Source organism: Periplaneta americana, chromosome 2, assembly GCF_040183065.1.
Source record: "Periplaneta americana isolate PAMFEO1 chromosome 2, P.americana_PAMFEO1_priV1, whole genome shotgun sequence".
Lineage (NCBI taxonomy): Eukaryota > Metazoa > Arthropoda > Insecta > Blattodea > Blattidae > Periplaneta > Periplaneta americana.
In genome coordinates this window covers 21,584,041-21,610,938 of record NC_091118.1, presented here as the reverse complement: position 1 = coordinate 21,610,938, position 26,898 = coordinate 21,584,041, and the positions used below count along the sequence as shown (strand labels likewise).

General features: G+C 35.5%; 1 protein-coding gene across 3 annotated transcripts in view; it reads right to left on the bottom strand.

Annotated features, from left to right (window-relative positions):
- Nucleotides 1-2,256: 2,256 nt before the first annotated feature.
- The window catches only part of LOC138715821 (very long chain fatty acid elongase 4-like), a 52,895-nt gene continuing 28,253 nt past the window's right edge, over nt 2,257-26,898 (bottom strand). For 2 of the 3 annotated variants that reach the window (XM_069848922.1, XM_069848931.1), the window contains exons 3-8: nt 25,477-25,667; nt 17,734-17,817; nt 11,905-11,961; nt 7,133-7,238; nt 5,267-5,403; nt 2,257-2,748 (exon numbers count right to left, since the gene is read on the bottom strand). In XM_069848922.1, the coding sequence (XP_069705023.1) occupies nt 2,587-2,748; nt 5,267-5,403; nt 7,133-7,238; nt 11,905-11,961; nt 17,734-17,817; nt 25,477-25,667 (737 nt within the window). In that variant the 3' untranslated portion in view covers nt 2,257-2,586. The remainder of the gene's footprint in view (nt 2,749-5,266; nt 5,404-7,132; nt 7,239-11,904; nt 11,962-17,733; nt 17,818-25,476; nt 25,668-26,898) is intronic. The other variant, XM_069848932.1, reaches the window with a different exon arrangement.

Sequence of the window (26,898 nt, the reverse complement as noted above, 5' to 3'; positions counted from 1 at the left end):
CTTAATATGTCGTTATTTATGGAAAACACAATACAAACAGATCTGACAGAGTAAAAATACACGCTTAGACTAAAACACAAAGCAAGCGTATGACACACAAAGTCGCCAAATCAAAATGAGTGAACATAGCAGTACAATCAAGATGGCTCTTTGTGCATCATTGTAGCTAGAATACAATATACTGAGGCCGTGTCTCAAAGCTACAATTTCAGCTGAAGTGAACTATATTGTTGACTAAATAGCCGGATGTGACGTCAGAAGTTATGATCCAAAGCTACATAGTGCGTAGCAATCAAGTCCGTAGTAGCTAGTAAACGAAAATGCTTGCTTGATTGTTGACTTGTTCACTAAACAAACATGGATACGTCATCAGCAATTGGGGTTATTAAATCTGAAAATGCTTTGGAAGTGAAATAATGTAAATATAATGTAGTAGAATAACACGTTAACTTTGAACACTGACATTGTTAGTACCTTCTGTACAATGCTTTAAACATTATTGTAATATATTAAGTCCTCATCTTTTCCACATAATTCGTAATGAAACTGCATTAGGACACTGCCTTCTTAATTTAGTGCTGCACCGTGTTGTCATGGTTTTTAGAGAAATAGTCTATGAAGAAGGCCATGTTTCAAGCATACATTTCCAAAGCTCCCTAGTGTATAGTTTACAAGTCACCTATTTGCTAGTCACTAGTGTGTAGTATGGACTTGAGCTTTGAGACACGGCCTGAGTAAATGAAACTCAAGAACAGTTTTTATTTCTCGTCAGAAAAGATACAAAACAATTCACAACAAAACCGTTGCCAAGGAGAGCTGAATTTCCATAGCCCACTCCGTTGTATCATGAACATAGACGTAGGCCAGTTGTGACTGCAGAACTCAGAACCCTACATGTACTCCCTGTTAGCAATTTACAAAAGCCTTAAGTATTTTCGTTGTATGGTTGAAGGACGAAGACTGATTATCGTAACTGATCACAAACCATTGATTCACGCTTTTAATCAAAGTGCAGACAAAGCTTCGCCTAGGCAGCTCCGTCACTTGGATTTCATTAGTCAATTTACGACGCAAATCGTCCACGTTAAGGGTGCAGACAACACTGTAGCAGACTGTCACGTATAGGTGCCATAGACATGCCGACCTAATATCCGCAGATGAACTCATGGCCGCACAGGCTGCTGATGAAGAACTTCAACATCTTCTTCAATCTAATCCGACCAGCTTAAAATTAACAAAAATTCCGCTGACTGAATCAAAGGAAGAAATTTATTGTGATGTTTCGACGCAGGTCATTCGACCTTACATCCCATCTTGTCTTCGCAAGAAAGTTTTCGATAACATTCACAACCTGTCTCACCCTAGCGGTAAAGCAACTAAGAAACTTATACAGCGCAAGTTTGTTTGGCCTAGAATGAATAAAGAAATTATGCTGTGGGCTCGTATGTGTCTTCAGAGCCCTGCATCATCCTGGCTTGTGCTGACATCTGTGGGATTTCTCTTTCAACTCTGTATCCATAGGAACAATAGTGTAACAGACCTGACTGATTTACTGGACTAGAGTAATGTTAATGTTATGTTTTATTTAACGACGCTCGCAACTGCAGAGGTTATATCAGCGTCGCCGGATGTGCCGGAATTTTGTCCCACAGGAGTTCTTTTACATGCCAGTAAATCTACTGACATGAGCCTGTCGCATTTAAGCACACTTAAATGCCATCGACATGGCTCGGGATCGAACCCGCAACCTTGGGCATAGAAGGACTAGAGTAATTATGCAATTTATTGTATTTAAGGAAATATAAACTCAGACATAAATGAAGAAATTTTGATAATATCAAATGTTTCTTTACTTTTTCTCTCAATTACATTATTAAACAAACCTTTATCTGGACATAATCATGCTCCATTTTAAATACTTAACTAGTATGTTTACTGCATTTTAGCTGTTACTATGACAATTTTGTTTTATTCTCGTAAAATAGGCTACGGTATTTCACATGAAGGAAATAATTCTTGTAACATTTACTACATTAGTATTGAAACTACTCACTGTTAGGAGTTTATAACTCTATCGTTATAAATGCAATAATGGGAAAGGTAAGAATTGATGGACGCCACTTGTATACAAATTCTGCAAATGACCCTAATATTAAAATGATTTGGATTGTTATTTAAATAATTTTAAAGCGATAGAACATAACACTAAAAATATGTAGGCTTATGTAGACCTACATTATATAATGTACATACCAATAAAAATAAAATAATAATTTATTGCTTTGCAGTGAGACAAAATTTGTATCATTGTATTGTATTATATTTATATTCTATGATATTCGTACATTGCTTCACAGCTAGAATATGAAACATGTCAAACGAAAAAAAATATCTCATAGTACTATAAAGTCTTAAGAAATTATAGTCACAATCTAGTTGAAATATAATGAGTTTTACAATATAATCTACTAGTACAACATAAAAGTTTTAGTACCAATACTTAATACTACATCTTAATTGAACCATTTTCGTAATAACATCTCGTTGGCAACTAGAACAGAGTTAATTGTTACTTAAGCTGTTTTATTATACTTTGACTTTCTTTATGTATGAATTGTAGTAGAATTTGGCGAAAAGGTACCAGAAAAGACTCTCGAAGACAATAAAGAAGACTGATACTATTTTGGGATGTATACAGTCAAACAACAGCAAACATGCGCAGTAGGTGATGATCACTGAGAACTGCACCTATAAACAAGAAAAAATAATAAGATTAACGTAATTGAACATGTGAGACCTCTAGAATCATAACTCACAATATCAAAAAACTTGTTTTTTGCAACTAAATAAAAACTTACATATCACTAATTACCATCTGGCACAATTATTTTAATTGTATATAAAACAAACGATTTAAGTAAAACCGTTTGTTTTATATAAGTGTATGAATTACTAAAGAAAAAGTAATTTTTTTGGATATTGTGAGTTATGACTCTAAAGGACTCATATTTTCCCTTACAAAGTTGTCATTGTACTGAATTATACATGATGACAGTAACGTTAAAGAGTAAATCCTCATGGTAAAAGCAATAGAAATTTGCTTTCTTTGCCATTTTGCGTTATTTATTTTTATTTAGTGGAAAATCGACTTTGTTTCTATAAAGATTGCAACATCGCACTAGAAACCCTTGCTAACGGATGGAAACACCCCTTCTGCGAGGTGGAGGGAAAATGTGTAAACAAACACAGCCTGCTGCTCACTCTGCTCTGTAAAAGGCTCTACGCTCTGCGGTATTCAGGCCTTTATGTTGAAGCACGCTTCTTCATTTCGGTAACAGCGTTGCCAAATACCCATCGCTTAAAGTTATTTGTTAATAATTGAGGTATTGAAGTACTCTTAAATCGTAAAAGTGACAGAAGAATTTATTATGGAAAATTGATAAGATGAGTTCCTGTAAATTATTTTTTCCAACTGAATCACTTGACTGAACTCTACTATGACAACATACTATTTCAATGGTATAATGTACTTATATAAAATATGATATTTATGAGCATAGATGGCAGGGCATTCCAGTTTTTGTAAAAATATCTTAATTGTGTCTTATTCCCTTATCTCACTGGGCTTCTCATCAGAACATTTCTTTCGTCAGTTTCATCCAGAAACGCTCTCGCTGACAAACATAGTTTTATGTCCATCATGTCTCCGACTCATTTCGCTAGTAAACCACTGCTTTTTTATGCATAGGATTTCAACCGGAGTCCTCGTGGGAGTTAAGTTCGGTGTAATTAATTAATTTTGATAAATAAGTAATTAAGTTGCTAAGTTGACGTGTAATTAATTATGTTATTGAAGTTCGGATGTAAATAATTAATTCGACATGTACATAATTACATTAATAAATTAGATTTACTTAAAATATTTTGGTTTACTTTAAATAATACTGCTTTCTTTGCTTAGGATTCCTCCTTTTAATTAAGGTTTTTGCATTCCTTTATTATTATTATTATTATTATTATTATTATTATTATTATTATTATTATTATTATTAATTGTAATTTTATTATGAGAAGTATTTGGTATGCCACTGTCATCGAGTGTTTACCCATAGCCTACATACATACGTACATACATAAACACATACATACATACATACATACATACATACATACATACATACATACATACATACATACATACATACATACATACATACATACATACATACATACATACATACATACATACATACATACATATTTTTTATTTATCAGAGCTTCCTCAAATTAGAGGCTGCCATTAGACAAAGCATACAAAACAATACAAGAACAAAATAGAAGATAAGAGCTAAAAGAGTAAGAAAAAAGGCAAACAAATACACAAACAAACAATGGCAGTTTACAGAAGAAAAAAAAAATTTCAAGTAAAGAATCAATGAAAGCTAAGAAGGAAAAAGAAAAATGATACTGGTGCGTCAATTTTTTTCCATACATTGAATTAGAGTACATATAGGTGGTTCCGTAAAAGTTTGACTGACTCCTTAATTATGAGGAGGGCCAGTTCGTTCAGAAAAGATTTGTGCAGTCCTAGGGTCTTACAGAATTGAGAAGAGAAGTTGGGTATCGTTCCTCTTGCTCCAAACATCAATCCCGTAACACTGATATCGTGAAGTTGGTATTTATCTTTATAATACGGGATGGTTGGAACGTAGATTGCTCGTTTCTCCTCATGTACGTCTTCGGGCTGTCCTTTGTACGTTTCAAACCTGATGGTGGGGTCGATTATCATACCCTGAGACAGGGATTCGCTAAGGCGATTATGCCAATTCGTCTGTTACTGCCAATGTCAGCATACATACATACATACATACATACATACATACATACATACATACATACATACATACATACATACATACATACATACTGCATTCACGCATACACACATACATACATAGATACACACATACATACATATATGCATACATACATACATACATACTGCATTCACGCATACATACATACATACATACATACTGCATTCACGCATACATACATACATACATACATACATACATACATACATACATACATACGTACGTACGTACGTACATACATACATACATACATACATACATACATACATACATACATACATACATACATACATACATACATACATACATACAAAACAATACATAAGCTTACAATACATACATGTTTGCACATTTCCAATTTTCTTTGTTAGTGTGTGTGTGAGACTTACCAGTTGCAGTAATGTGACGTACTTCTTCCACCAGAGATACTTCTGGAATCTGGGTCCCAATGCAGCCAGCATGTAGTACGTGTACATGAATATATGGACGAACGAATTTATTAAAAGGCATACTGAAGCCTGTTCACCTGCAAACAGAAAGAAACATCAGATTTACATGTCTATATTTACTTGGTTGGAATAATTTTCTATTCTTTTTTTACTTATCACGGGTTGTAATTATGTTTTATGGTTTGGAGCTTTCTCGTCAACAGCCCTTTATTATAACTATAACCATTAATAATTTTTCTAACTATAACTATTAATAGTTATTCTAACTATAACCATTAATAATTACTCTAACTATAACTATTAATAGTTATTCTAACTATAACCATTAATAATTATTCTAACTATAACCATTAATAATTATTCTAACTATAACCATTAATAATTATTCTAACTATAACTATTAATAGTTATTCTAACTATAACCATTAATAATTTTTCTAACTATAACCATTAATAGTTATTCTAACCATAACCATTAATATATATTCTAACTAATGTGGTGCTCTGTATTATCACTTCGATTAATATTAAGGTACACTATTTTCTCTAATTATACGCAGGGTGGAACCTCCATGTTTTTATGTTTCTGTATATTTGAATGTACTATGTATCTTGAATATGCATATAAGTGCACGTAGAAATTCAATCTCATTTAGTGGATGTTATAACTGATTTGTCTGTAAATGTATCCTTCCATTAGGTATTCCAAGGTACATGGCGTAAGAGGGTTTTGTTTGTTTGCGGGTATTTCAGTGACTATTATTTCACTTATGCTATTTCATCCTACTTTCTACCAATTTAAATTTCACTTCCTTGCTTATTTTGTGATAAAACTTTATTGAACATATGGTCTATTGTAAGTCTTTAAAAAAGAAGGTAATTTTCAGTGATAATATAGTAATACAATAATAATACACTAGAAGTAATATATTTAAGGGTAGACTGATGTGAAATTTCAATTTTCTAAATTATTCTGGGTAGATCTCAGAAATTTTGTGCAGTTGTCCGCTGCATATGAATAGGCTAATTTCTGTACAAAGTTTCATCTCATTTGGTGCAGAAATGTATGAATTATATTAACAATTTTGATTTTGGTCTGAAATTTTGCCTACATACTTGTCAGATCCTCACAAACAAAACTTACTAGCCTATACTACTTTTATTTTTATTTTACTAAAAATAATTAAACATATTATATGCACTAAAGTGCAAATACAGAAAAAAAAAAAGTTCAACTCGAGAATGAAGAAAAATTAATACTGAAAAAATATGAATGTTAGGTATAAACCTGATAGTAAGTTTTGTTAAGAACACATTCAAAAACCTCTACAAAAAATCGTGCATGTAGTACAAAATTTGTAGGAAGAATAAAATTTTTAGCAATGCAAAATTTACAGAAAATGAAAGTGGAGAAAATTAACTTCAAAGTTAGAGATGACAATAATGAACAAGATCTCTACCTTTTTGATTTTCTAGGCATTTTGAAATATATAGGCCTAGCTTATTATATGCCGAACTTACCCTTACATACACCACCACGCACTGCACACCTAACCTACACTAGTAAATGAAGATGCCGACTGAAAAAAAACTATGTAAACTTAAGAAAACACTATGCTAGATAACTATTATTTACAAATCACTATAATCTGTAGACACTATTATAACACTAACAATAAAACTGTTAGAAACTTGCAAATATTTCTTGTATCAAAAACAAAAACCGAGCATGGAAAACACGTTGTTATGGCTACTAGCAACTAGTGGAATTTTCCTTTAGACAAGACTATTTCATGTTAGACTTACATGGAACGTATTTATAAATATACCAGACGACTAATACCATAATACTGTGGTGATATACATGGAGGAATGTTACTTGTTGATGCTTCTTTCGTAGAACGAAGAAAACCTGGAATTCATAAAGTCCACATTGTAATGCATACACAAATAGAAGGTTTTAAGTTTTGTTTCTGTTTCAGAAGCACATAAATAATTGTTAATGTTGTTGTAAATATATTTTATTGATGGCAGCGATTTTGATGGTCGATAATAATGATGTAGACTATCTGATTTTCGATTGTCTTCAGATTATCGGGAAAACTTTAAGTAGCTTTGCAACATCTGATATTAAAAACACTTCTTTTATATAATTATTGTCTGATAAGAATAATGCACGGAACTTAAGAACTGAATGCATTTAGAAGAAATTTTTAGGGTTTTTATCTCACAAAAAAAAAAAACTTTCGCATTTTAATTGACTCTGATTGTAAATGCCCATTTTAGGCTTCTGTTTGTTCAAGAAAAATGTCGAAAATTATAAATCTATATTATATTCAAATCTTTGTTGACAATGAAGAACAATTTAAATGATTACATGTGATATCTATTAATTATAGGCTACGAAGGTCATTTTATAAGTCATGGGACATATGTTATATCTTCCAAATAACAAAAAATTTGGTTAGTTTAGTATATAGGGGAGATTGTTGTGCCTTGAACATAGTGTACCCACAGTCTACTATATACAGTCACATAGCTTGAGTTTTGAGGGTGCTAGAAACAATAGACTGTGACGGTACTATTTTGCATTGCCTGTAATGAGGCGATATTAGCGATCCTAGTGGTGAGCAACTATTTAATGTTTGCATATTTACTACGTATTAAGCTTCGCGACTGTATATACTAGACTGTGGTGTACCTTTGAACATTTTTTGTTTGTTATTTTTATTGCTACCTAGAGGATTCAACTGAAGAAGATTGTGGCGAAAGCCGCTGTTTAGCTCTGGTCGTAGTTTCGGTTTGATTTATTTCAAAATGTGAGTTCTGTGGACAAAACAATTTTTTTTAGTGCTAAAAGTAAATATTTCGTTCTAACACGAAACGAAATTGTATTTGTAACTATCAATGAAGAACAGTGTGTTCCCTATCAGCTGGAGAGTAATGATGTATTATGTTAATTTCCATGGTTTATTCGAACCTCTAGTTTTGGCAGCCATATTTGTTTAAACGGGCACTCTCTTGTACTTTTGAACACAAAACATCTTGTACCAAGGAAGATGTTCCAAGGTACACGATACTATCTTTTCTTTAAATTTTAAGGCCATGCCACGAACTAAGTCTAGAGTTAAGAGGCCCCCAATTGAGCCAGATGCCTTGAAGAAAGCTGTTCAAGCCGTTATGGCTCCTCCAGAAAGTAAAATCTCAATCAGAGAAGCCTGTACTGGTTTATAATGGCAAATACATTTGAAATATGATTTGAGTTTTTACAGCTATATTCCCACCTATATTCCATATATTCCAAGGTACACGAGGGAGTCCACACCTGTGGAGTAACGGTTAGCGCGTCTGGCCGCGAAACCAGGTGGCCCGGGTTCGATTATCGGTATGGTCAAGTTACTTGATTGAGGTTTTTTCTGGGTTTTTCCCTCAGCCCAATATGAGCAAATGTTGGATAACTTTCGGTGCTGGATCTCGGACTCATTTCATCGGCATTATCATCTTCATCTCATTCAGACGCTAAATAACCTGAGATGTTGATAAAGCGTCGTAAAATAATCTACAACTACTACTATTACTACTACTACTACTACTACTACTACTACTACTACTACTACTACTACTACTACTACTACTACTACTATACTGTATTTTTTTTTCATGGAGTGCAGTTTCATTGAAAGGACTTTGCCGACAGACCTTCTACTGCCCCCTACTAATTGGTTGTCATAAATAAATGTCTTCCTTACTGTGACGGAAATCTTGTCTTCTCCTGTTAGTAACCAATCACAACCCTCATTCAGAAGAATTGACAGACTCCCGTCAAATCCACGTGGAGGCAGAGTTGCCGCGTCTTTTCCGAATTCCAAGAATCCCGTCGAGGGTCACCAGGATTGTGGCAACTGTGCGATGTTGGGTCGAGGGGACAGGATGCAATTGTCAGAGGTGATTATGTAGGAAGTCATAAATCTGTAAGTGGGTGTTCAAAGGAACCACCGAACTGCACTCATTGAAATAAAATAGAGTATACAAGATGGTGTGTTCCAAGGTATATGAATCTGTTGTACCTTTGAACAAATTACATAACCCATAATTTTATTTTTTCCATTCTTAATAGGAAAATAGATACAGAAGTTGTAAAGGAATCTCCAATAATTTTATTTCAAGCACTTTTTCATTTTAAAAATCTCATTTCCAAAAAAAAATAATAATAATAATAATAATAATCTGTGAAAAGTGTTTCAAGATACAACAGTCTCCCCTACTGTACTGTACTGTACGGGATGCCACCGCCAGATTGCGTCAGTGTGCCAAGGTTGTCAGATTGGGCGATATTTCGCTGTTTGGGCTACATAAACAGAGATTTAACGACCTTTTTTTTTTAAGAATTACGACTAACGCCATTTGGGCGGCTTTCGCCCTGAATTTTGCGCAATTTTAGTCACATAGGAAAAATCACTTAATCGTTTATTAATTTTATTTTATTGAGTAGTCCATTGCTGAAGTATATGATTATGTCTCGTGACCAGAATATTGTACGAAATGGAAATATAAAAATTGGAGATTTATCCTTCGAAGGGGTGGAAAAATTTATATATCTTGGAGCAACAGTAACAAATATAAATGACACTCGGGAGGAAATTAAACACAGAATAAATATGGAAAATGCGTGTTATTATTCGGCTGAGAAGCTTTTATCATCCAGTCTGCTGTCAAAAATTTGAAAGTTAGAATTTATAAAACAGTTATATTACCGGTTGTTCTTTATGGTTGTGAAACTTGGACTCTCACTCTGAGAGAGGAACATAGGTTAAGGGTGTTTGAGAATAAGGTGTTTAGGAAAATATTTGGGGCTAAGAGGGATGAAGTTACAGGAGAATGGAGAAAGTTACACAACACAGAACTGCACGCATTGTATTCTTCACCTGACATAATTAGGAACATTAAATCCAGACGTTTGAGATGGGCAGGGCATGCAGCACGTATGGGCGAATCCAGAAATGCATATAGAGTGTTAGTTGGGAGACCAGAGGGAAAAAGACCTTTGGGGAGGCCGAGACGTGGATGGGAGGATAATATTAAAATGGATTTGAGGGAGGTGGGATATGATGATAGAGACTGGATTAATCTTGCACAGGATAGGGACCGATGGCGGGCTTATGTGAGGGCGGCAATGAACCTTCGGGGTCCTTAAAAGCCAGTAAGTAAGTAAGTAAGTAAGTAAGTAAGTAAGTAAGTAAGTAAGTAAGTAAGTAAGTCCATTGCTGACACATCGCTAATCCAATTCAATGATTGACATGAAATATTAGACTTACCATTGTTGGCACGCCGGAACTTGTTTTTTTTTTTAATACAAGAAAACTTTATTATAGTTGTTTATGTTTATTCTCAACATTATAGTTGAGCGCCGGAACTTGTCACCGAACTTTGACGCTTGTTTAAAGAAACGTATCGCTCTTTCTTCCTCGCCCCAGGAAGCAGGCCTAATGCGCTATTTTTTCTTATTCTGAGGACCAATAAACGGATCAGTACTGAAACTTATAGACGAAGCATTGTAGCATAGAATTTTATAGTAACGTGAAAAATATAAATCTAACTGTAGTTTCTACTCCAGCTCCATAAATATTTAATTCTTTCAAAGGTGTTAATTTTGAGATTGGTTTAATTTATAATGGGGGGGGGGGGTATAACAGTGACTTGTGTTGTGCAAAATTGCAGAAGTAAGGAAAATTTGAGAAGATCGGCACAAAAACCAATGCAAAGCGTATGCCATAAATACTAAATTTATAGAATTTATTACATAAATATGACACAAAGTAACGATATTATGTTATTATAAAAACGCATACATTGAGATTACTTATTTTAAAGTAGAAAATTGGCGACATTGGGCTACACTAGTACCAAGATTTGGCAACCTCAAATCTGGCAACCTTGCTGTGTGCATTGATGGCTAGTTGACACCACACGCAAAAGTTAGTATGTTAAACGACATTTCATACAAGTTGAGAGGATACGAAGGCGTTTCTTTCCCCTTCTACTTGCCCTGAGTCCGTCAGTGACAGACCGGTAGCTGTTACCTCTTATACCTGCACCCCCCAAGTTGTACACACAAGAAAATAAAAAATATTAAATAAAGTACGTAAGTGGGTATAAAATACAGTGACACAGATGTTTCACAATTACATGTTAGAGTATATTTTAATGTCGTTGTTACAATATTTTCAACTAATAATAATTATAAGATGAAAGAGTAATGGAACGGAGAAAAATTCTCTCCGGAGCCGGGATTTGAACCCGGGTTTTCAGCTCTACGTGCTGATGCTTTATCCACTAAGCCACACCACACCGGATACAACCCCGGCGCCGAATAGAATCGTCTCAGATTAAGCTCCAACTCTTGGGTTCCCTCTAGTGGCCGCCCTCTGCACTACGTCATAGATGTCTATGAACGTAGGACCGAAGTCCACACATGTGCTGAGGTGCACTCGTTAAAAAAAATTAAATTAAAATTAAATTAAAACTTGCATCGTTACGCATCATAATTATATTCTGAGTTGAAAAATAGCAAAACTTACCGTATCGGCGAGTTCAAAAATTTTGCCCATGAAGTACCACCAAGTAATGTTTGCTCCCTATAATGTAATACAGAAAACAGGATTACAAGGGTTATCGTGTAATAAATAGAGGTGAAACAATTCCTTCGTAAACACGATATCAGCGTATATGTGACTCGAGTATTGTACATTACGTCAGAGGGACGGGGGTTAGAATTGTTTTCTGTACCGTCAGGTTACAGCAACAGTGCCCAACTGTGGTGCTACGTGTCCAGTGCCGTAGTAAGTGACTAGTCAATTTCTAACCTGTACTGCAGTGTTATTGTCATTATTTTATATACAGAGTGTATCTAAATTGGTGTCAAATATTTCGGGGACGTGTTCCTAACATCAGAACAGTTAAAAAAGTTAATAAGAACATGGGTCTGAAAACCATTTGTTAGGGAGTTATTAAAGGAGTTGTCCCTTCATTGACCGCTGATTGTTTGATGGTTTTTTTGTTTGTTTGTATTTTGTAGAGGAAAGAAATCGGAAGAAAATGTATTCTGTGAGTGAACAGAACGAAATGATTTGCATCATTTAATTGATTATGTGCTTCTGGACGTCATCCAACGAATGTGTTTTAACACGATGCTGCTCCAGCTCATTTCAGTCTGATAGTTCGTAATTTTTTAATGATCGATTTCCCCAAAGATGTATTGGTCGAAGAGGATTCATTGCATGGCCTGCTCGATCGCCTGATTTGATTCCAATGGATTTCTTCGTCTGGGAACATTAAAGTCCCTGGTTTATGCGACTCTTGTACTTAATGTTGATATTCTGAGAGCTTATCCAAACTGGATTTCACGAAATACGAAACACTCCAGGAATTTTCAACAGAGTACGCCAGAGCATGTAACACAGGTTTAGGGGATACATCGAAGCAGGAGGAAGCCACTCCGAGCAATTTTTGTAACATTAAATTTTGTCTTGTAACTTTGAAATAAATTATTTTGAGACCAATGTTCATATGAACTTTTTGTAATGTTATGGTGTTAGGAACATGTCCCCGAAATATTTGACACCAATTTAGATACACCCTGTATTGTCATTGTAATATATGTAGGCTTTATTTGAATTGTACATTCAATAGAGGACTACCAAGAGTAACAACTTTCCATTGGTTATATTTCACTCCAAATATTCCCAACACTTATGTTCCAGCGAAGTATACTGTACTTCGTATGTCTGAAACCTGCTCTTGTTTACATCTGACCGCTGTGCAGAGTTGAAGCGTAGGCAACCTCGTGTCCATGGAAGGAATTGTTTCATCTCTAGTAAGAAGTAACCTTAATAACAACATTTTCAGTAAGGCCAGATTGTATAAACCATTTAATCTTAGATCAGAGGTTAAATTGATCCTTGTTTCAGCTGAACTTGGAATTTTGTGTTGTATAAAGTCTAATCTGAGATTAATTTGTCTCAAACTAAAGTCAACTTTGACTGAAGAAATTTCTGCGATTAAGTTAGATAATCCAAGTTCAGTTATTTCTTTTCTGTTTGAAATATACGAATGACAGACTGCAAATAAAATATCCATTATTATTAATATTAATAGATATGGTAGGTACATTTATATATATTTCTTTCAATTTCTTGCCTTAATACACAAACATTCTTATATTTTATAAGGCTCTATCGTGTTCAGCAGTATCAAATAACATAACCTATAATTATATTATGTTTATAACAACCATTAATTATTAATGGATATGACAGGTACATTCATAAATGTTCAATTAACTGTATTACTAAACGAAAATTGTTGTTTTATAAAGCTTTATTATGTTTAGCAGTATCAAACACCATAACATGATAACTCGGAGAACAGTCAACCTTCTTCCTATTGTCCGCCATTATTTACATTGCAAAAAAAAACAGTGTCTCCAACAGAGTGTAATGCGGAAAGTCGCGAAAAAGTAGATGTAAAGTCGCTAGATTTCTCATTATCAACAAAGAAAGATTAAATTTTGTCACTGTGGGGTGCTAAAAAGGTCACTAAATCCCTATTTAAGCAATATAAAAGTTAAAAGACATTGTTGTTGAAAAGGAGTTAAAATCGCTAGATTGGCAACACTGAACAATCCTGTATAACATGGTCCGCGCATCACGTATTTCACCTGTTTATGCGATGTTGCCAAATCCTTTTCACGTGAACTTAGATTGCATTTGAACCAAGGTAATTTGGTCGCAGAAAAGTTTTATACAATAGAAGAAGTGTCTGAACTCGGTTTACTTTTCGATCTTCGATCAAAGTTGATCTTTAGTCAGGGAGTTTTATACAATTGGGCCTAAGAGAATTAAATATTAAACAGGGTGTCCCATATTTATCTTCACCACCCAAAATAACCTTGTACGCAAGCACCGAATGAAAAATTGTTTCATACAAAAGGTGTACAACTGAAAGAGGGAATAATACTTACCTTTGGAAAGGCAAGTTTGTGGCGTTATTTATTAATGAGATACGGATATTAACATTTTTTTTTTAAATGGCACTATGTATTTATTTTTCTCTATTTCAATTAAGCTCGTCAAGACCTTTTTAAAAATCTATCACAGTGGGCCTTTTTGATAAACATAACGTTAATAAACGGAACGTTATTTGTTGCCTTGACGACGTGGTTACTGTGTATAATACGAAGTGGTTTGAGTTTAAGTTGGTGTAAACAATATGTATACTTCGTTTCTGCAATCTGTGGAGTATAGGAAACGACACAAAATACAAACGTGTGGAACGTCGAGGAACGATGAGCAACGGGTTAACCCGTACAGGGCCGAAGCGCACGCAGAACCATAAGCGGGATTTTTGAATTGGCATACAGATTTAGTGCGCCATCGATTCTAATGCGCACCCGATTTTGGAAACTTAATTCAGCTGCAGAAGTGCGCATTAGATTCAAGTGAATACGGTGTATCGCTTAACGTCCAGTATTGCCTATATTATTTAACTTGACCTGCCCCAAGCGCGAGCATTTACTTTTTTGGGTGTGAGCTGTATATTAAAAATATGTATAGGGGAAAGTTGCCTTTATCGCACCACTTTAGCATTTATAATTTTTATTGAACAATACAGCTTTTATTTTCTGAATTCCTTTACATAGATACATTCCCAGAACATTTACTTTTCATTTAAAAAAAGAATCCTCGAATTTTATTTAATATTTTTTAATTAGAATGACATTTTCGAAACACTTATCAGTGGTACCATTTAGGCTGGGTTTACACATTGCGATTTTGCAGGAACGATTTTGTGGGACCGATTTTGTGGGACGACAACAACACATTGGTTTAAATGGAACGGTGTACACATTGCCGCAGAATCGGAGTTTGCGGGATGGGACTACAGCATGCTGCAGTTATGCAGGATGCCGCACGGCGGGATGCACGACTACAACACATGGATTCAAATGGTGGCGTTTACACAGTGCAATTTTGCAGGATCCCGCACGGGGGGTTTTACAACTACAACTCAAGCATTCAGGTAGTGACGTTCACACAGTTCAGTTGTTATCTGTTTGATTGTGGTCCTCTGCGTTATGTTCGACAGACAGATTTATGAATATCGTAATAGTCGGAAGAAAATATTAAAGATTAAAATTCGATGAGAAAATTATATATATGGAAACACCCCTAATCCGTTCTGGAACAAAGCGAAATTCACAGACGAAAGCAGATTCAGTATTTTTTCTTCAGGTGGAAGATGTGACCAAACACTGAACTCTACTCATGAGTAAAGCCTTATTGGTGTCACTTATGAAGTTCCAATCTGTCTTCGGCAAGCTGACTAAACAACAACATAGTTATATTGAAATTTATTCAGTTTATTTTGTAAATTTTTATTATATATGTTATACTACAGCCCAAGTAACTGAAATGGCTGACTATTGTGTTCATAATTATTATCATTGATCGTATGGGATACTTTCCTAAAACTGAGCTTTCTGAACTATATTCTACAGTAACCTTGCATAAATACTGAACGGCTATCTGTAACTCATCATCTTAAATTGGCAAATATCACTTGTTCATCTGCAAACATTATAGAATTTAAAATCTGTGAACCTAATTAAAATGTGTTTCGAGATTGTTTTGCTGATAATAGGATGACCAGAACTCTTAACGATATTCTGAAACATAGTGCTGTAAAGATGATGATCAAGAGTTCATCGAAGAAATTGGATATTCGATGAAATTAAAAAAAGAACTTCTTTTCATATTGTTTTATCGAAGTAATTTTAAAATTTAACAAACCCTTCATTGACACAAAAAAAGAATGAACCCAGGATCTTCTTTCTATTGCTTCCTTTACGCAAACTAGCAGCTTCACACACAGAGCTTGCAGTTTTGAATGACTAGCTGTCAGACTACAATAACAGACCTTCGGCTGGGTCTCAAATTTATGATCACCCAAACGAGGGATTGCGTTTTTGTGGGAAATGTGTAGACCGATGAAGGGAATCCCGTCAGGCAGGAGGTAATAAAACGGGTCCTGCAAAATTGCAATGTGTAAACCCAGCCTTAGGCAACTAGTTTCCTAAATAGCACCTGCGGTTTGTTAAATCGCACCTCTTTATCTGCAGGGAACAGGACGAACGAAAACTTTTAATGTTGAACATATTGAACAGTATTTAATATGAATAATGTATTAAATGCAAATTACAAGTTTATTGAAATTAATGAAAGATAGTAACGCATTTTCAAATGAAACTGAAAAAAAAATAGAGCATAAATTACCTAACATTTAAACTGCCTGAATGCGTTTTTTATAGTTACACATTTGCCATGTGCTTCACCAGGCAGTTCAAACTGTAAACTGCGTCGCCTTTTCTCCACGATTATCTCGAAGCCACCTAAGAACTGCTTCATAATATAGTTGCCTGAAATGATTTGAAGATAGAAACATCTAAAGGCTTGGCCTATGAGTATTATGACGAGAAATCTGAAACAGGAGTATACCATTTTCCCGATATAATCTATAAAAATAGCTTCTAAATTTTTGGAATGGATCGTATAGGTGGACATACAGAAGCAGAACTTTTTTCTAAGGGAGGTTTGAGTGGCAAATAAAATGTGTGACTATTCGACAAATAGTTCACTGTTGATGTAACCTGACTCAGAGCAAACAATTAACGATCCTGGAAGAGCACCAGCTGATAATGTAGGATGGACTGTTTGACGTTTAAAAATTATCATAGGCGGCAAAAAATGCCTGGTGCGCTTGTACAACACACACTTGTTGTACTAATGCCCTTTTTACCACTTGATATTGCACCCACCTGATGTATTCCTCGTTCAGTTAAAATTTTTGGGGACTTCTTTTATACGACTAGAATTGCTACAGTTGCTCATATCGCACCGGTGCGAATTAGGCGCCTACAAAGTGGTGCGGATTGAGAAACTACGTCATAAGTTATTATTTCCTTCATTCTAGCCTATAATCACCACTTGTTCGAAAATCGTACAAAGTTAAATGTTCTTTAATATTTCTTTAAACCAATAACATCTTAAGATTATGGATTCCTTAGCATACAAATCCGTTATTTAGTTACAAAATGTTAACTAAATATACATCCACCCGAGCGATTATATTAGATACACTATCACAACGCTGCAGACACAAAGAAGTGGCAGAAATCAAGTGACATGGTGGAAGTTCATATGGTAGATTGTAACAATACCACTAGATGCTACACTACTACAGTAACTTGTTTTAAACTAGCAGTGGTGCCATTTAGGAAGCGGTGCGATTTATGCTACTCTACCCTATGTAATTTGTAATTTCAGTTTCAGTTTTGTAGGAAGAGTACTTACTTTACGTAACATATCTTCAGTGATAACCGTAGATTTGCATAATCCTTCGTAGGTGAAATAATTAATTCCACCTTCGGTGAAACACTGAAAAAGAAATGAAGACGTTATTCGGTGTTACAGTTCTGAATATATTATCTACAGGCCTAGAAAGAAAATACCGGTTTAAAGACGTCTTCGTGGCATCATGCAGTGCAGAGCAGTATATATTGGAGAGTACCGCATTCTTCAAATCCGACAAATGCCGACGCGGCGGCCATATTTACTCCTGCGGAGACTCTACAACGCAAGAGTTGCGTAGGAACACAAGTTTCTAATGTGATATTCCATTTTATCTTGAAGAATGTCGTGTTGTTGTGCAGTTAATCAATGTGTAATCAATTCACTTTGTACAAAATTAGCATTAAGTCACAAACAAGAGAAGGAATATAACTTTTCTCAACGACATAATATTCTCACTGCGGGGTAAAGCAAGGAGATGCACTATCACCTTTACTTCTTAACTTTGCTCTAGAATATGCCATTAGGAAAGTTCAGGATAACAGAGAGGGTTTGGAATTGAACGGGTTACATCAGTTGCTTGTCTATGCGGATGACGTGAATATGTTAGAAGAAAATCCACAAACGATTAGAGAAAACGCGGAAATTCTACTTGAAGCAAGTAAAGCGATAGGGTTGGAAGTAAATCCCGAAAAGACAAAGTATGTGATTATGTCTCGTGACAAGTATATTGTACGAAATGGAACTATGAAAATTGGAAATTTATCCTTCGAAGAGGTGGAAAAATTCAAATATCTTTGGAGCATCAGTAACAAATATAAATTACACTCGGGAGGAAATTAAACACAGAATAAATATGGTTGAGAAGCTTTTGTCATCAATTCTGTTGTCAAAAAATCTTAAAGTTAGAATTTATAAAAAGTTATATTACCAGTTGTTCTGTATAGTTGTAAAACTTGGACTCTCACTTTGAGAGAGGAACAGAGATTAAGAGTGTTTGAAAATAAGGTAATTAGGAAAATATTTGGGGCTAAGAGGGATGAAGTTACAGGAGAATGGAGAAAGTTACACAACACAGAACTGCACGCATTATATTCTTCACCTGACAATTAGGAACATTAAATCCAAACGTTTGAGATGGGCAGGGCATGTAGCACGTATGAGCGAATCCAGAAATGCATACATAGTGTTGGTTGGGAAGCCGTAGGGAAAAAGATCTTTGGGAAGGTAGAGACGTAGATGGGAGGATAATATTAAAATGGATTTGAGGGACGTGGGATATGATGATAGAGACTGGATTAATTTTGCACAGGATAGAGACTGATGGGGAGCTTATGTGAGGGCGGCAATGAACCTCCGAGCTCCTTAAAAGCCATAAGTAAGTAATGACATAATACACCGTGTTCCGCTTATAAGTATAACAAAAGAAATAGCTATAACTTCTGAATTAATACAAGTATATAGTTGAAACCAACTGCTACAAAGAATGAAAACTGGGAATTTTTGTTACCTTATGTTCCATAAACCTCAACATGGCTTCCATTGGTGGCACGGGAAATATCCAACCGGTATTCAACCTCGACCCAAGTGTTATGAAGCATCTGTGGTGTAACATTGTTGACAGCAGCATAAATTCTTTCTTGTAAGTCTGCCAAATCACGTACTGGCGTCCTGTAGACCTGGTCCTTAACAAACCCCCACAGGAAAAAATCAGGTGGTGTTAGATCTGGTGATCTGGCAGGCCATGTGATGTACGGTGATCCTCTTCCGATCCATCTTGCAGGGAATTGTTCGTCTAAGAATGTGCGAACCATGTTGGCAAAGTGTGGTGGAGCCCCATCTTGCTGGAAAATTGCTCCATCTGGGAGTTGTGGCACAGCATACAGTTGCAACATATCCAGGTACGTGTTTGCAGTGACTGTCTTTTCAGCAAAGAAATAGGGACCAATGATTCTGTCACGCATGATCCCACACCAAACATTCCATTTAGGGGAATCCCGTTGGTGTTCAATTACGACACTTGGATTTTCCGACCCCCAGATGCGACAATTGTGTCGGTTTACTTTTCCACTGACGTGGAAGGTTGCCTCATCTGAGAAACAGACTCGAGTTAGAAATGTGTCGTCATCGTCCACTTTATCCAACATTGTTTCTGCAAAGCGTTTTCGTTCCAGTTTATCATTCGGCGTAATCATCTGATGAAGTTGCAGCTTGTACGCTCGCAAACGCAATCTTTTATGGAGCACTGTATGCACTGTTGTTGGTGGGATGTTCAACTGCACACTAGCCTGTCGAATGGATTTCCGCGGGCTTCTCTGAAATGCCTCGCGAATGCGTTCGACATTTTCGTCAGACACTTTACGCTTGGAATGTTCACCTGCATTAGACAACAAACTTCCTGTTTCTCTGAGCTGCCTATCCCATTTCATTATTGAGACGTACGTCGGTACAGCTTCCCTCGGTCTAAGATTGTACTGACGGCGAAACAAGCGCTGTACACGAATTATGGATCTATGTTCTGCTAATGACAGCACACAAAAGGCTTTCTGCTGTGGCGTCCACATGCTGACTGACTAAAGATACGATACGAATTCTCTTATTTAATGATCTGCGCATGCGTGAGTCTTCTAAAAATAAGTAACAACAATGGATTAAAACTTCCCAATTTCCTCTTTACAATGGTACCAATCTTAACCCATTTGCATGCATTGTTATGAAATTATAACTATTTCTTTTATTATACTTATAAGCGGAATTGAACATATCAAGGTGGGCAGAAGCGGACGTTGGAAACCATTCCAAACTGGTATAATACTGGTAACAAAAACAGTTCTTGATTTTAAAAAAAGTTGTCTTAATAAAGCGAACTTGAAATATCTTAAGCTAGATAGATCCACGCAGGATGCGTTAAAAAATTATTTTCTACTGTCCGTTCCATAAATCCAAACCCGGATACAAAAGAATTCAAACCTGCATTACGATTTCTCAATTTTTTCTCAAAAACGAAGCATGGAAATTACGCAGTTTGCGATTCAGCAGTAGCTCGTTTTTCAATCTTAGCATGAAGATTTGTTATTCAAACTTTCAAGTCGCAATCACAATGGAGAGGCACAATGTATGATGTGTAGACAGTGGATGCGGGATGACTTAAGGAAAAGTGAAGTTGTTTCGTATCAGAGTATATGGCACGTGCCGCGCCGTCCGTCTTTTGTGTACCTGGCGAGTATAGCAGCGTACAAAATGAAGGAACCCCGATGCGTTCATAGTGACATTGCAACGCAATGTGTGCAGTTGTGTTATCCTGCTCAAGTATTTAGTACGCGTTGAATATGTTTTACTGATCCATTCATAATGGCAAAACGTTAAATTCGCTCAGAGATACGAAATGCAATTAAGAAGTATGAGAGTGACATTTTATGTATTAACGAAGACAATATCGCGTGTAATGTATGTAAAACTGAAATAAAAACCAGAACTCAGGCTATAGAGAAACATTGCAGCAGTACATCGCACAGAAAATGCGTTGAAATGAAATCTGAGGAACCTCCACATCATCATCATCATCATCATCATCATCATCATCATCATCATTTAGTTGTGCGGGTCTAAACGACACATGCAACATGATGCTCAGTACAAATATTCCTCTAAAGAAATTGAGTGATCCCCATTTTAGACGTTTTCTTCAGAAATTCTCTCGATACAAAAACGTTTAGCGATAGGCGAAGACGATTCAGCTTCGACAACTTACGAGAATATATCGTCGTTTACTGCAACGCTGGTAATTGCATCAATGATGACGAGGACTGAACCTTGCAAGGTATGTACTACAGTACGTTATTTTTCTTTTCCTTCTGACTGTACGGAGATAAAGTAGCATGTTGACGTCGTCTGTTTACGTTTAAAACCTGTTCAGCCAATGGTCTGAATGAAAAATGTAACGTATAGTAAATGTGCACCTACATTCAACGATAAGTCATCCCGCATCCACTGTCTAATAATGTGTAAAAACACATTATCTGTAACAAATTTCATGTACAGTGATATTACGATGTATATAATTTCTATGAATACAAGAATGTCACGAAAGATGTTAGGATGAAGATGATTGATGATTATAAAAAAACAAACTCTGCTGGACCGAAGTAGCTAAAGAAAAACTTAAAAATCTAAACAAAGAATATGTACGTGTATGTATATATATGTGCATAGTGTTCTGCCCAAGAGCAGGTCTTTAACTGCAAACCCAGCATTTTCCATTCTTTCCAACTTCTTGCTTTCTTCTTAATCTCCCCATATGACACATATACCTTAACGTTGTCTGTCAGCTGACATCTTTTGCCCCGAACTCTTCTGCCGTTCACCATTCCTATGTATATTATATTCCTACTCACTAGTTCCCTACAAATATCGCAAATTAACAAATTAGGCCTACACGGAAATAAAAGGAATCAATCACTACACTCACGCACCTACTGGCACTTATGCCAGAAATAGTCTCATATGTGTGTATATATATATATATATATATATATATATATATATATATATATTGTTATTTATGTACAGTGGATACAAAAGGTATTTGCACACCCTTTTTTTAATGTTCAAAGAAATAATAACGATGATTTTCTGACTACAATTTTAATAAGTAACAACATGGAAAGAACGACATATATAATCAAGAAAAAATTCTTATAGTTACAAAATAAAATTACAAACTAAAACCCACATTTTTAGATGTCAAAAAAAGTATTTGCACAGCCAGTAAATTAAATAATAAATTCAAACAAAACTAGAGAAATCTCTTTCAGTACTTTGTGTGCAATCCATTGGCTTCAACCACGGCTTCTGGTCTTCGTGGCATGGAGTGCACTAACTTTCTTGTTGTATCGGGAGGAATTTTAGTTCATTCTTCCATAAGCGCATTATGAAGGTCTGTTTTGTTTGATATGCGGTGTTTTCTAATTTCTTTGCCCAATTCTCAATTGGATTGAGATCAGGTGATTGAGATGGGGTCACACGCCTTCTGGGTGTGTTATACAGCAACCACATCTTTGTTATTTAAGCAGTGTGCTTCGAGTCGTTGTCTTGTTGAAAATAATAATTTTCACTGACGCCCAATTTTTCTGCGCTAGCTGGTAAATTATGGCGCAACAGCTCGATATACATTCTGGAATTCATTATTCCATCAGTTATTGCTAAATTTCCCATCCCAGAAGATCTCATGCAATCCCAAACAAGATATGACAGCCACCGTGTTTTACTGTGACTGTAAGATTTTCCACACAGAACTGCACGCATTGTATTCTTCACCTGACATAATTAGGAACATTTAATCCAGACGTTTGAGATGGGCAGGACATGTAGCACGTATGGGCGAATCCAGAAATGCATATAGAGTGTTAGTTGGGAGACCGGAGGGAAAAAGACCTTTAGGAAGGCCAAGACGTAGATGGGAAGATAATATTAAAATGGATTTGAGGGAGGTGGGGTATGATGATAGCGACTGGATTAATCTTGCACAGGATAGGGACCGCTGGCGGGCTTATGTGAGGGCGGCAATGAACCTTCGGGTTCCTTAAAAGCCATTTGTAAGTGAGTAAGTAAGTAAGATTTTCCTTTTTCAGTTCCTGATTAGGTCTCCGCCACACTGACTTTCTTCCATCAGAACCGAATAGATTGTACTTGCTCTCGTCGAAAAAATAACCTTGAACTAAAATTCCAGGGACTTATCTTTGTATTCTTTAGGGAATTCTAACCTTTTCTTCCTATTAGTTTCACTAATGTAGGACTTTTTTCTCGGAGTTCGGCCATGAAATTTAGTACTATGCAAAACATTCCTGATAGTCTGAGGACTAACCTGTGTGCCCGACGTTGTAGAAATGTCAGCAGCTAAGGCTGCAGCGCTTCGGAACGGATCTTTGATGACAGTATGGATTATTTGGCGCCTCTCCCTAACTGTAAGAATCTTTGGTCTTCCTGTTCGCGGTTTATTGTCTGTTGTTCCAGTCTCCTCGTACTTCTTGCACACGTAACGCACAGTAGAAAAAGGTAGGGACAGATATTTTCCAGTTTGGCGGTAACACTGGCCTTGCGAACATTAAAAATCAATTGAGGACCGTAAAACTAAATTTTACAGGAGAGACAAAACACTATAGTAAACAAGTTTTGCTGTATGTCTCAATTATAGCAGAAAGCAAGTTTTGAAAAAACGATCACACTTTGACACATTACAATGAAGAGAAATAACCCAATTTTACTAAGACGCTTTGAACATCATGTAGAGGCCTGCCTTATGGTAACGAATCCATAAAAATCTCAATTTTGCAAATTTTGCAGTTAGCAAGTTTTGCAAAAACGGTCCTCAATTCTATCCTGCACGGACTCTGGTAGCTCTTGTGCTTTCGGACTCATTTCGCTTATTGATATTCTGTCCTTCAATACACATACTAATCCCCACTACAACATTAAAATATTTAATTGGATGGGATTCAGCCAATAAAATAGGACTTACCCATTGACAGTTTTAATGTGCAAATACTTTTTTTACTACAAGAAATTGAATTTTTCTCATTCTTATTTCAATTTGTAGCTGTAAGCAATTCTTATCAAGTACATAAGTCTGAATTTTACTACTGTTACCTGTTACAATTGTGTTTATAAAATTTTCCTTGATATTTATTTAAGGGGAGTTGGTCATAATCGCATGCAAAATAATGGTAAAAATAGCCTATCTTCAAGCAGTTCATAAATATAATACTATTTATCAGAGATCTTTCATTTTTGTTAGCTATGTGTGTATACATATTACGCTATAAAATGAAAAAGAATGGTTACTCTAGAGTAAATCTCTAGCCTTAAATTATTTTTTTTAATTAAGCACATTTCTTTTTATAAATTCACTACATGTCTGTGATTAGGTACACTCTATTCACTTATTATAGGACATATTGAATTGAAAATTTGACCACTTACTGCTAATAGATACTAAAACATACCCTACTAAAATTATTAATGTATCTGTAATATTATGGGCATAGGGCTTATAGCAATCATCACCGTCAGTAAAATAAAAAAAAAATGACGAAGATTAGTATAAGCCCTATGTTTAAATTAAACAATTAATTTAAGGGTAAGAATTACACTAGATTAACCATTCCTCTTTCATTTTAAAGCTTAATGTGTATACATATATCATTAAAAAAATTAAAGGGCTGTGATAAATAGTATTACATTTATGACTGCTTGAAGATAGGCTATTTTTACCATTACTTTGCATGCGATAACGTCCAATTCCCTTTAAATATTAAGAAAAACAAGGGTGTGCAAATACTTTTTGTGTCCACTGTACAATGGCTGGAGAGGTCGTCCTGCGCGTATAAGACCCTAAAACGGCCTCTGGCTCAAAGCCAGAAATGTCAATAAACTACTACTGCCCTTGTCTTTGACATGCCTTGTCATACAGTGTTTATGATTCCGGCTGCGAACCGCCTCTCGTCCCCGGTCTGTAAATAAACAACCCGTCTTGTCCCCGGCTTAAATATATTCCTAATATTTCAATCTCATGCACCGACTACTCGTATACATGACTGAGTGAAATGTTCGCGGGGTCTGAAGCGTCTATACGGTTTCAGAATTGTGCAAACAAAGGTTAAACTACCGTTATCTGACGTGACATTAGCCGTGTATCTATGAACTGTGTGTTAGGACTTAATAGGTTCAATGAAATACAACGCCACTTACCTTGGTGACGATAAATAGACTATACAAGGCTAGAAATAAGTTGTAAATGACGAGGATGGCTTGTAGACTGTAAGGTTTTCGTTTAGCCATGAAATCTGGTCCCACTTTAAAGACAAAAACGAGATACGCCGCCACTATAGAAATTACTGGTAGTGGTCCTTGCATGAAAAGCCAATTGTGAACCTCAGGATCTGTAAAGAAATCAAGAAACGTAATTAAAAACTCAATTTAAATTTTATTTTTATCTAGTTTGTACGTGCTTGGACTTTTTACTGAAATAGGCATAGGCCCTGTACTGCTGCCGAAATTTGAAACCAGTTTTTCCATTGATGGAGATATTGCACTGAGTCCTTATCTAAGAACAATGTCTGTGGAAAATACACCTAATATGACATTGGAAAAAAAAAATGTTTCTCCGAAATCAAATTGTACTTTATTTTTAAATTTATCATTGTTCCGTATTCTCTCCGCAATCATATTGTATTTTTAATTTAACCTCTGCTTTGTTTTCTGGATCCTAGTGGTCAGCCGTAGATTTCGGCCAGATGTCCAAAATTGTGGAATTTGTGTGAAGGATCATATAGAGAGCCTAATAGGAAGGCCGGATATAGGAAAGATTGTATCATGCTGCATTTGCAGTGAATGACTTCCCTTTGGGCAAAAAACTATGAATTAATTAATGAATCAATGTTCATTACGAGTACGCTGCATTCAATAAAGATTTTTATTTATTTATTTAGGCCTATTTAGTTATTTTTGTCTGTTTTTTTGTTTGTTCGTTCTTTCGTTTCTTCGTTCATTAATTGGTATATTCTGTACGCATTATCATGGCGGATGGATGCCGTCCAGTTCTTGATCCGCCATCACCCACTACACAATTATTACAGATTGGCAACGAATCTGACAACATATAAGTAAGTCGAACTTATCCGTTTAACATTTTTTAGACTTAAATATAATACTATTAATTCTTCAGTTACTAATCTAATACCATCAATTTTCTTGCTAATTTATAATACTCTCCATCATCATATAATGAAAATAATGAACCCTTATATTTAAAAGCATTAACTTACCTCTTTTTTTCAGTATATTAAATGAATTACTTAAACGCTTCCTATCACTATCTACTCTATATTTATGTCTAGTCTATTTATATAGTAAACACCCCGCCTTCGTAATGAATTAATAGTACATTATGCAACGAGCCTATAATCATAGTAATTAAGACGTAAGTATGATTGTTTATGAAACGAGCGTAAGCGAGTTTCATAATTTTCATACGAGCGTCTTAATTAATATTATAGGCAAGTTTCATACGACGTTTTATGCTCGACCATATTTCTAACTTGAAATTATTCAGAAGTATTCATTTTATTCGTATCTAACTGAAGAGTGAAAGTGACCTTGTGCATAGCTCGT